This window comes from Scyliorhinus torazame, chromosome 7 (genome assembly GCF_047496885.1).
Source record: "Scyliorhinus torazame isolate Kashiwa2021f chromosome 7, sScyTor2.1, whole genome shotgun sequence".
NCBI lineage: Eukaryota > Metazoa > Chordata > Chondrichthyes > Carcharhiniformes > Scyliorhinidae > Scyliorhinus > Scyliorhinus torazame.
In genome coordinates, this window is record NC_092713.1 from 95,764,606 (window position 1) to 95,776,824 (window position 12,219).

The window sequence follows — 12,219 nt, forward strand, 5'->3', positions numbered from 1 at the left end:
TATAAATAATGTACTTTGCAAACAATAGATTGCATAAATTTTACAGTTCATCAGAAACCCAAACCAATAATTCTTTTGATCTAAGATTCCTTGATTCTAGCTGTTAAGCCAGGATTATGCCGGATGTCATGCTGGTGTTTGCTGGGTCATTGGGAGGGCTACTCAAGCGCTGCTGAGTCACCCACCTGCCCATAGCTGTTGGAGTGTCTGGTGCCTGCCCGTCCATGTGGGAAAGGAATGCCGAAACCTCCCACAATTTGTGGCCATTTTCTCTCTGTCCTCTCTTTCAACAAGGGACAAGGTCAAACATATTGACATAAATGTTGGAGATAGTGGCAACTCAGACCATTTGTTTGGCCTGTACCTGACCAGAGAAGGAAACATATGACCAAGTGGAGGCCAGTTCACCATTCACTTGGTGTATTATGTGTCACACAAACGTTAATTTTAAACCCGCTCATTGGAATTCAGATCTTCTACTCTTGAGTTTGAACAATTCCCACCCGAGCACAAATAACCACTTGTTGTGTATTTAATAAGCTGCACCATTTTCTGAGAGTGAACCTTATAAGCACATAGCAGAAAGAAACCAGTAAGGTGAAAACATCAGATCAGAGTATTTATCTTTAGTCACACCACACCTTGGTTCTGCAGACCACCTACAGAGCAGTGGATGTTCATCTTCATTGTCAGTAGTTTGCTTATTATTTAATTGAGAAGTTGTATCTGACTCAAAGCTATTCTCTCATTATTACTATCAAACACATTTTACTTCCTTTTTCCCCTTGCATTCTCGGTGGAAATCAGTGCTGATTTATCCGTCAATGCTGAGCCAAAAAACCTCAACAACTACACATCAAGCCAAGAATGTCAGACACTAACTAAGTGTGTTGCATGACACAGTTAAAGCTGCACTGCCTGCTTGAAAATGTGTTTGACAATCCTGATGCATGAAGAGCTATCTATTAAAAAGACATGTTGCAATAATGTTCTTTACATTATCACACTGTGTATGTTGCACGTGCAGATTTATTCACTGTTGGTTCAGATATTTTGTGTGTGAAGTACCTTCTGATTTTATGCCTTCGAAAGCTGACTCCAGTGGTGGACCAAAGAGTGGGATCAGAGATGTTGTATCCTCTGGCCCCTTCTTACTACTAAGGAGGAGAGAAAAAGAAATGAGAAAGAAAGAAATAGATAGTTAGAGATGGAGAAAAAGAAAGTTAAATGCAGCTGAGAATCATTACATCTGCTTCAGGCTAAATCAATGTTTCTTGTCAATGTTTTGTTGAGGTCCACAGCAGTATCCTGCATATGAGTGTTGATGTGTTGGGTGTTCTGGATCACAAACAGGTCACCAACACTTGAAGTGGTGCAACCCTATTTTATTACAAGGTTAACTATTTATACATACTTGAACTGTGGGTAAATACGATACCAGCTTTAACTATAGACCTTCGCCTAGTCCTAACCAGTTGATGCACTCAGCACATGGTGAATGTCTGTGTTGCAGGCTGTGAGCTCTGTGCTCCTTGCTGGCTGCTACTCCCAAGAGCGGGAACTCTGATGTCCCCTGTCTTTATAGTGCGTGTGCTCTCACTGGTGATTGGCTGCGGTGTTGTGTATGTTGATTGGTCCCACTGTGTGTCCATCAGTGTGTGTCTGCACCATGATATGCTGGTGTATATTATGACATCCCCCTTATATAGGTGACTGAACAGGTAGACGAGGGTAGAGCAGTTGATGTGGTGTATATGGATTTCAGCAAAGCGCTTGATAAGGTTCCCCACGGTAGGCTATTGCAAAAAATACGGAGGCTGGGGATTGAGGGTGATTTAGAGATGTGGATCAGAAATTGGCTAGCTGAAAGAAGACAGAGGGTGGTGGTTGATGGGAAATGTTCAAAATGGAGTACAGTCCCAAGTGGAGTACCACAAGGATCTGTTCTGGGGCCGTTGCTGTTTGTCATTTTTATCAATGACCTAGAGGAAGGCGCAGAAGGGTGGGTGAGTAAATTTACAGACGATACTAAAGTCGGTGGTGTTGTCGATAGTGTGGAAGGATGTAGCAGGTTACAGAGGGATATAGATAAGCTGCAGAGCTGGGCTGAGAGGTGGCAAATGGAGTTTAATGTAGAGAAGTGTGAGGTGATTCACTTTGGAAGGAATAACAGGAATGCGGAATATTTGGCTAATGGTAAAGTTCTTGAAAGTGTGGATGAGCAGAGGGATCTAGGTGTCCATGTACATAGATCCCTGAAAGTTGCCACCCAGGTTGATAGGGTTGTGAAGAAGGCCTATGGAGTGTTGGCCTTTATTGGTAGAGGGATTGAGTTCTGGAGTCGGGAGGTCATGTTGCAGCTGTACAGAACTCTGGTACAGCCGCATTTGGAGTATTACGTACAGTTCTGGTCACCGCATTATAGGAAGGACGTGGAGGCTTTGGAGCGGGTGCAGAGGAGATTTACCAGGATGTGCCTGGTATGGAGGGAAAATCTTATGAGGAAAGGCTGATGGACTTGAGGTTGTTTTCGTTGGAGAGAAGAAGGTTAAGAGGAGACTTAATAGAGGCATACAAAATGATCAGGGGGTTGGATAGGGTGGACAGTGAGAGCCTTCTCCCGGGATGGATATGGCTGGCACGAGGGGACATAACTTTAAACTGAGGGGTAATAGATATAGGACAGAGGTCAGAGGTAGGTTCTTTACGCAAAGAGTAGTGAGGCCGTGGAATGCCCTACCTGCTACAGTAGTGAACTCGCCAACATTGAGGGCATTTAAAAGTTTATTGGATAAACATATGGATGATAATGGCATAGTGTAGGTTAGATGGCTTTTGTTTCGGTGCAACATCGTGGGCCGAAGGGCCTGTACTGCGCTGTATTGTTCTATGTTCTATGTTCTATATATCAAAAAAAATGTGCCTGCATGACAATAAATAGTGTGTGGTGAATGTTCCTGACTATGTGTGTGCGAAATATTTACAGGACTATGTACATAAAACTAAGCTATTTACATGGGAAGGTGCCTGATGCAGAAAAACAGTGTGTCACACCAACAACGAGATGAACACTATATACAAACCACTTGAACGATTAAACAGAAGAACAGAACCAGAGAGTCCATTGGTGCAAAGTTCACAAATTAAGTCTCTGAGGTGGGCGATGAATTCTGGTTGACCGTCTCAAGGGTGGGTCAGGAGCCGCCGGCTGAGGAACGGGCTGGACTGCGTCGGAGTGAGGAGGATGCAGAGTATCTGGAATCTCTGTATAGTCCAGGTCAGGGACAACAGGAGGGCATGGCACTAGCGGAGGATCACGTAGTGAGCATGGAACGAGACGAAAGGCACGCCGATTGCGGCGCCGAATGGAACCATCCGGTAGACGAACCAGGAACGAGCGGGGAGCCACCTGCCGAAGAACCACAGCAGTTGCAGACCAGCCACCATCCGGATGATGGATGCGGACATTGTCATCTGGAGCCAGAGCAGGGAGATCAGCTGCCCGAGCTTCATGAGCCATCTTGTGTTGTGCACGAGACAATTGCATTCGTGGAAGGACTGGAACGTGGTCGAGGTCTGGGACGTGAATGGACGGCACCATCGTTCTCAGGGTGCGACTCATGAGCAGCTGGGCTGGCGACAGGCCCGCGGACAGTGGGGCTGAACGATGGGCCAGCAGGGCGAGGTAGAAGTCGGATCACGCATCAGCAGCCTTGTAGAGGAGCCGTTTGACTATGTGGACGCCCTTCTCTGCCTTGCCATTAGATTGGGGGTACAAGGGACTGGATGTCACATGCACAAAGTTGTACCTTCTGGCAAAGTTGGACCATTCCTGGCTTGCAAAGCAGGGGCCATTGTCCGACATCACAGTGAGTGGGATGCCGTGACGAGCAAAGGTGTCCTTACAGGCACGGATGATCGCAGACGATGTGATGTCGTGCAAGCGTACCACCTCCGGGTAGTTGGAAAAATAGTCTACAATCAGAACATGGTCCCTGCCGAGCACGTGAAACAGGTCGATGCCGACCTTGGACCAAGGGAACGTGACCGACTCATGGGGCTGTAGGGTCTCACGTGGTTGGGACGGCTGGAACCTCTGACAGGTGGGGCAGTTGAGCACTGTGTTGGCGATGTCGTCATTGATGCCGTCCAGTACACTGCCTCTCGGGCCCGTCGGCGGCACTTCTCCACGCCAAGATGGCCCTTGTGTAGCTGTTCCTAGACCAGCTGGTGCATGCTGTGCGAGATGACAATGCGGTCTAGCTTCAGGAGGACACCATCGACGACCGCTAGATTGTCTCTGATGTTGTAGAACTGAGGGCATTGGCCCTTGAGCCACCCGTCCGTCAGGTGGCGCGTGACACGCTGTAGCAGGGGGTCAGCCACAGTCTCACGGTGAATTTGGACAAGGCATTCATCCGTGGCCGGCAGATTGGAGGCCACAAAAGCCACATGGGCGTCAACCTGGCAGACGAATCCCGCTGGGTGACACGGGGTGTTGACTGCCCTGGAAAGAGCGTCGGCTATGATCAGGTCTTTGCCCGGGGTATATACGAGCTGAAAGTCGTATCGCCGGAGTTTGAGCAGAATGCGCTGGAGGTGAGGCGTCATGTCATTCAGGTCTTTTTGTATTATGGTCGGTCTAGACGGTGAATTGGGGAAGGCCGTACACATAATCATGAAACTTGACGACACCGGTCAACAGGCCCAGGCACTCCTTTTCTATCTGTGCGTAGCGTTGTTCCGTGGGGGTCATGGCACGTGACGCACATGCAACGGGGGCCCATGATGAGGCCTCATCGCGATGCAGGAGCACTGCCCCAATGCCAGATTGGCTGGCATCTGTCGAAATGTTTGTGTCCTTCGCTGGATCGAAAAAGGCCAATACCGGGGCCGTGGTAAGCTTGGTTTTAAGTTCCCTCCATTCGCACTCGTGGGCAGGAAGCCATTGAAAGTCAGTCGTCTTCCTGACCAGGTTCCGGAGAGCTGTGGTATGAGAGGCGAGGTTAGGGATGAACTTCCCTGGGAACTTGACCATGCCCAGAAATCGGAGGACCGCCTTCTTGTCCTCTGGCTTTTTCATGGCTGTGATAGCAGCCACCTTGTCCGCATCCGGCCGCACACCCAACTGGGAGATGTGGTCCCCTAGGAACTTGAGTTCCGTCTGGCCGGAGGAGCATTTGGCTCTGTTGAGGCGTAGGCCCTGCTCCCGTATGCGTTTAAAAACGCGCTGGAGTCGACTGATATGCTCCTGCGGGGTGGTGGACCAAATGATTATGTTGTCAACATAGACGCGAACACCTTCAATGCCCTCCATCAATGTTCCATGATCCTGTGGAATACTTCTGACGCCGATATGATCCCAAACGGCATCCTGTTGTAACAATGTCTGCTAAAAGGGGTGTTAAAGGTACACAGTTTTCTGCTGGACCTGTCCAGTTGAATTTGCCAGAATCCTTTCGCGGCGTTAAGTTTGGTGAAGAGCTTGGCCCGAGCCATCTCGCATGTGATCTCTTCGTGCTTGGGGATTGGGTAATGCTCCCTCATTATGTTGCGATTCAGATCCTTTGGATCAATGCAGATTCTGAGCTCGCCAGAAGGCTTCTTGACTCACACCATGGAACTGACCCAGTCGGTTGGTTCCGTGACTCTGGAGATCACTCCTTGGTCTTGGAGGTCCTGCAGCTAGCTGCTGCTTGAGGTGGTCCTTAAGGGGTGCTGGGACTCTGCGAGGTGCATGCACCACAGGCATGGCGTTTTGTTTGAGTATGATCTTGTAAGTATATGGGAGCGTGCCCATGCCTTCAAAAACGTTGCGGTGCTGGTCGATGATGGCATCGAGTTGCGCCCTGAAGTCCGCATCCTGGCAGACGAACGTGTCATCGGGAGAGAGAGAGTGTACTCTTTGAATGAGGTTTAGCAGTTTGCACACCTGTGCGCCAAGCAGAGAATCCTTCGAGGAGCCCATGATCTCGAAAGGAAGGATGGCTTTCCGTGACTTGTGCGTCACTTCAAGTTGGCACGAGCCGGTAGCAGGAATGATGATGCCATTGTAGTCCACTAGCCGGCAGGCCGATGGGAGAATTGTTGGTTTAACTCGAAGGCTTTGGAAAGCAGACCACGCCATGAGATTGTCGAAGGCACCAGTGTCCAGGCGTAATTGTATTTGGTACCGGTTGACCGTGAGGGTGGCACACCACTCATCGTCTGGATCAATGCTGTCCACCGACAGCAGCTGGTGTCTTTGATTCGGGGACAGCCTGTTTTTCGTTACGACACCGACTCGAAAAGGCGCCTCCGGGTCCTCGGTGTCACTGCTGTGTGGGAGGTCGGAATCGGACTCGGTGACCGTGGGTTGAATTGCCCAAACATTCCTGCGAGGCTGGCTGAAGCGATGTGAATTGGAAGGCTGAGCTGCTCGACAGCAGGCAGCATAGTGGCCAAGTCTTCCACATCGTAGGCATTGTCGAGATTTTGTGGGGCATTGCCGCTTTAAATGGGCGGAGCCACAGTTGCCACACTTCATGACGTCAGCACGTTCGCTGCGCCACCGCGCACATTACATTCCCCCACGTCGCCGTCCCCTCGTTTGGTACGTACAAGTGCGGGAGTCCGCAAAATGCGCGCAAAATGGCCGCCTTCATCCAGGCTGAGGCCCTGGAGGTGTTCAATTACTTGGACCCTTTCCGACTCATGGGGACCATGCCGCGCCGTTTCAGCCGCTTGTATATGGGCGTACAGACTGGTGGCATTTTCATGCAGGACACAGGTCTCGATGGCGGTCGCTAGGGTGAGTTGCTTAACTTTGAGGAGCTGCTGATGTAGGGGGTCCGACTGAACACCGAAAACGATCTGGTCGCGTATCAGGGAGTCGGAGCTGGGCCCGTAGCTGCAAGATTGCGCAAGGATGCGGAGGTGCATTAAAAAGATTGGAAAGGCTCGTCCTTACCCTGCAAACGCTGCTGGAACACGTAGCGTTCAAAACTTTCATTCACCTCCACGCTGAAGTGAGTGTCAAATTTGAGGAGAACCGTCTTAAACTTCGTCTTGTCTTCGTCATCTGCAAAGGTGAGAGAGTTGAAGCTGTGGATGGCATGTTCCCCGGCCGTGGAGAGGAGAAGAGCAATCTTTCTGGTGTCTGAGGCGCCCTCCCTGTCCGTGGCTTCGAGGAAGAGCTGGAAACGCTGTTTGAAAATCTTCCAGTTGGCCCCGAGGTTGCCGGCGATGCGGAGCAGCGGCGGCGGGCTGAAGTTGTCCATGTTGCAGGATGATGGAATGCTGCCGGAAGGCAGATTACTTGCTGGTGGGTCTAAGAAGTGCTAGTACGCAACCACTCCTGGTATCATGATGTGTTGGGTGTTCTGGATCACAAACAAGTCACCAACACTTGAAGTGGTGCAGCTCTATTTTATTACAAGGTTAACTATTTAAACATACTTGAACTGTGGGTAAATACGATACCAGCTTTAACTATAGACCTTCGTCTAGTCATAACCAGTTGGTGCACTCAGCACATGGTGAATGTCTGTGTTGCAGGTTGCGAGCTCTGTGCTCCTTGCTGGCTGCTACTCCCAAAAGCGGGAACTCTGATGTCCCCTGTCTTTATAGAGCATGTGCTCTCACTGGTGATTGGCTGTGGTGTTGTGTATGTTGATTGGTCCCACTGTGTGTCCATCAGTGTGTGTCTGCACCATGATATACTGGTGTATATTATGACAAGTGTTACCCGAGAAATTTTCAGACATTTGTACCAAGGATTGATGGGCCTTAGGCCTGGGTTCATAGTTTCACTTTATGTGCTCAGGGGGTTAAACCTTGTACCAGATTGGGCCGTTGTCAATACATCTGCCCTTCGGCAAAGGGGAAATACAAAACAACATGAGGAACAATTCCATTAAAACTCCCAAATCCTCTAGTTTTAATAGAGCCCTTTCATTTGCTGCTTGGATAAGCTTGGTTGCTTTGAGCATTCTGTGCCTTCCTCAAATTGAAAATGGGGAGGTGGAGCAGCATTTAATCCCAGCTCTGAAAACCATAACCACGAATAGAGAGATGGAGAAACAAAGAGCAGAAGGTCAACAGACATAGGTGAAGGGAGGTGGGGCAAGAGCACCAGGCTAAATTCTTCTACAGTCGGCAAAATTTTGAAGATAACAAACTTCAAAACAAAAAGGGCTTCTCAAATCTTTCTGCAATTACTGTATTAAAGACATTAATCAGAACAAGAAGTTTGACTGATCATCTTCATGTTAATTTTATCTTATATTGTAAATAGAAAATACGTGATACTTTCGACACAATTTCTGACTTTTAACTGGCTATTTAGTCACAAACCCATTTCAAAAATAAATTCACTTCACCTTTGTATAGGTTGTACAATGTGAATAGTAATGGCTGGGCTTGAAATAGTAAAAGCCTTTTATCTGTGAATTAAAAGCAATGAGATTGAAAATTATACTAAAGAACTGGATTTGAAGAGGGACAGTGGAGAAGCTCTGTCATCTCTAACACCATTTGACTTGTAATGATTTTAGGATCAGATCCTATAATGTGCAATGGGCTTCAATATTTACAGGCCCACCATAAATTGATAGTTGAGAGCAAGTTAAGTCGCATTGAGCAAGCAATAGCATCACCATAGACGAATGTATGGCTGTGAGCTAACGGAAATTAAACAGAGTCCCATATCGAGCACGTTTAGTCGGGTGATTCCCGGCACTTGCAATGCTGAAAAAGACCCCCCTGTGTAATGGGACTGTTTAATTTTGGGGTCTCAGCGGGGAATGCCCTGCCGAGGCCATACTTAGTCTCATTTCCTGCACTGAGGAGCTCCGCTCACCAGTGCAGGAAGAGATTGGGGCGCCATTTAACCAATCTTCAGACCAACCCCCAACTCAACTATATATAAGGGAGTCATTGAGTCCCCCACCTAATAAGGGCAGGGCACCCCCAGGCCCGATCCTCAGCATGGGCAGAACTGCACCTGGGCACCTTAATATTGCCAGCATAGCACACAAGTGGCACTACCAGGGTGCCACCGTGCCCAGAGCCTAGCCACTCAGGAGGGGCCCCTAATCTTCTGGGAGATCACTCCAAGTGCTGTTCCGCCTGGTCCCCATTTGTGGATTAGATCCCTTCACCTTGGGTAGACCCGGTGAGTGAATATTAAAGTGAGACTAGCTGCTCACTTTAATATGCAAATTTGCCAAATACGGATCTCGCCCATTGTGGGTAAGATCCGGAATGCGATGTCTCGTGCGATCCTATTAGATCTCGCGAGGCATGGCGGGCGAGGTATTTATCGGCCACGTCGCGCCCGGGTGGGGGCGGGCATTAGATCGCACCCTATGTCTTTACCAGTGAAACTTCTGATGACAAGTTGTGGCCCATTGGCCACTAGACTTACTTATTTTCTACTCCGAAGTTTCAGTGAACTAGAACATTTCCAGGTTTGATCGAATTAATCCAATTAAAGTAGAAAACGTTTTTCTTCAATTTTTCAGTGTCTTATACACAAATAATGACAGACTTCCAGATTCCTACAGAGTGAGCACCCAATCTAAAACTTCCTCCAATAGAGCCATGTAGCACCTCCTGCCAGAGATTAAAGTTATGATGGTGGGGGTTCAGACTGCATACTCATTGGGATAATACATGGCAAAGGGCATTGGTATTACTCTCCATGTGCTTAGAATGCCCTCATTCCCCATCCTGCCACAATCATCAAATGGATAAAAAGGATGCCTGAGAACATCCAAAAGAACACTTAATCTCTTTAAAACAATGACAAACGGTTTCTGACGAAAGTCAGGAGAGATCATTCTAGAGATGAGGGAGGTGTGGGGTTGTAGGCAAGGGCAGGAGGTTGTTTTCAGTGCCCCCCACCCCTCGATGCTGGGTCCTTTGAGTGGGCACTGAGTGCCTGTTAATGAGTGACTCCCTCTTTGGGGACACAGGCAAACCTGACAGGGTTTACTGGGCGATTGTCAAGAGGCACAGGAGAGCCATAGGTTTCCGTTAAATCCCTGAGCCACCAGTGAATTTTGGTGGACTCAGATAATTAGTGTCAAGTGGTTTGTTAACGGGCTTAATTTGCATCCCACTGACGTGGGCTGGATTCCCACATCTGGTTCTTTCTTTCCGCCCCTAAATTAATTGCAGATAGTTTTACCAATGCTGTGAATGCAATATGGTGAATCTGATGCAGGTATTCCTGGCCAATTCTGCCAGCCTCCTTTCCATCATGCCCGCTCCAGCAGACTTAATTGAATAGCACCCGTAAACTCTGGGCAGGACTTTCCCGCTCTTGCCGCTGTGGGTTTCCCAGCGGTGGGATGGGCAAGCCATGCAAAAAGCCGGAGACTTCAGCAGGACCCGAGGATCCCGCAAGTGGCCAATGTCAAGCCGCTTTGGCCATGGGAAATCCTGCTATGGGAGAGCTGGCAAATTCCGGTCTCTGCTTTGCTTTACAGATGCTGCATGGCCTGTTCAATATTTTCAGCATTTTCTGCTTTAATGACAATAGTTCATTGTATTCAGTGTAAAAGGTCTTTCTTTCTGTTCAGCAGGATTCTATGAGAAGAAAACACACTTGATTCGGTCATTTCGTATGTGATCCTCCTCATTTGATCAATGTTTCATCCTGCAGAGGTTTAACAGACAAAAATCTACTCCCATGTTTTAGTGCTTCGTGAATGTTCGTGATTCATATTTAATGGAACAAATGGCTAGTTTTACCGACCTGACAACTTCTGATGTGGGTGTCGACCGTCTTGGTCGAGCTATTTCTTCACCTGCACAAAAAACACAACTTATTTTCTGCTTGCAAAGCAGTTAAAATATATTTTTTTAATTAAAATATGATGAAACTGTTAAAAATTAGTTATTCAAATATCTTTGATGCAACACATTTCACAATTAACTATCTCCCGTTGTGGGTGATATGGGGCGGGATTCTCCCCTACCTGGCGGGGCGGGGGGGCGGCGGGGAAGGGGCTTGGCACCACGCCAACCGGCGCCGAAGGGCCTCCGCCGGCCGTGCGAGTTGGCGCATGCACGGGAGCGCCAGCGTGTGCTGGCATCATGCCCACTCATGTGCAGAAGGCTTAGTTTCTGCACCGGCAATGGCGGACCGCTACAGCCGCCGGTGCGGAAGAATAGAGTGCCCCCATGTCACAGGCCCGCCCGCGGATCGGTGGGCCCCGATCGCAGGCTAGGCCACCGTGGGGGCATCTCCTGGGGCCAGATCCCCCCGCGTCCCCACCAAGAACCCCGGAGGCCGCCCGCGCCGCCAGGTCCCGCCGGTAAGGACCTACTCCAATTTACGCCGGTGGGACTGGCAAAAAAAAAATGGGCGGCCACTCGGCCCATCGCGGGCCGGAGAATTGCCGGGGCGGGGGGCGGCGCTGCCAGCGGCCGTCAATGGGCGCGGCGCTATTCCCAACCCCGCCAAATTCCCGGCGCCGGAGAATTCGGCAGCTGGCGGGGGCGGGATTCACGCTGCCTCCTGGCGATTCTCCAACCCAGCGGGGGGTTGGAGAATCCCGCCCATAAGAAGACAGTTGAAGATGGAATTTTGCTATACCGAGCAGACTCAGGACACATAAAAAGCAAATGTTTATGCAACAGTAATGTCTCTGCCAACACTAAAATCAAAAGTTAACTGATTGGCTATCCCTCTCTGGCCTTTCTCCCTTTATAAACTTTGGGCAGGATTCTCCGGCCATGTTCGCACGGCAACGGAGGACAATGGATTTTTCCATTGTCAGCATCTCACCCGTGGTGTTCCTGCGGTGGACGGAGCAGGAGAATCCAGCCCTTTGTTTCTAGTTCATTATTGATATGTGAAGAATCACTTAGACATTCTTTTCTTGTGGCTACTAAACTGCCAAGATGGCATCCTATGTGTGTTCCCCTTCGCTGCCTTCCCAAGTGTGGAAATCAGAAGTGTTGATTTCACAATTTCGAAGTTATTGATCCAGGAGCTCGTTATTCTTCTCAGTATTTCCTTCCTCTTACAATCTGCATGTTTTTAAAAAAATACAGTTCAGCATCTCCTTACCACTAAACAACATGTGCAGTATTTTGCTTTTGCCTTCTCCTCTATTTATTTGCTTCTCTTGTGCTAATCTGTGGTCCTTCACTTTGACCATAGAACATAGAACATACAGTGCAGAAGGAGGCCATTCGGCCCATCGAGTCTGCACCGACCCACTTAAG

General features: G+C 48.9%; 1 protein-coding gene across 9 annotated transcripts in view; it reads right to left on the reverse strand.

Moving 5' to 3' along the window:
* The window catches only part of sgip1a (SH3GL interacting endocytic adaptor 1a), a 396,400-nt gene that overhangs the window by 100,170 nt on the left and 284,011 nt on the right, over window positions 1-12,219 (reverse strand). For 5 of the 9 annotated variants that reach the window (XM_072511104.1, XM_072511102.1, XM_072511107.1 and 2 more), the window contains exons 10-11: window positions 10,742-10,793; window positions 1,069-1,157 (exon numbers count right to left, since the gene is read on the reverse strand). In XM_072511104.1, the coding sequence (XP_072367205.1) occupies window positions 1,069-1,157; window positions 10,742-10,793 (141 nt within the window). The remainder of the gene's footprint in view (window positions 1-1,068; window positions 1,158-10,741; window positions 10,794-12,219) is intronic. The other 4 variants (XM_072511110.1, XM_072511109.1, XM_072511103.1 and 1 more) reach the window with 1 other exon arrangement.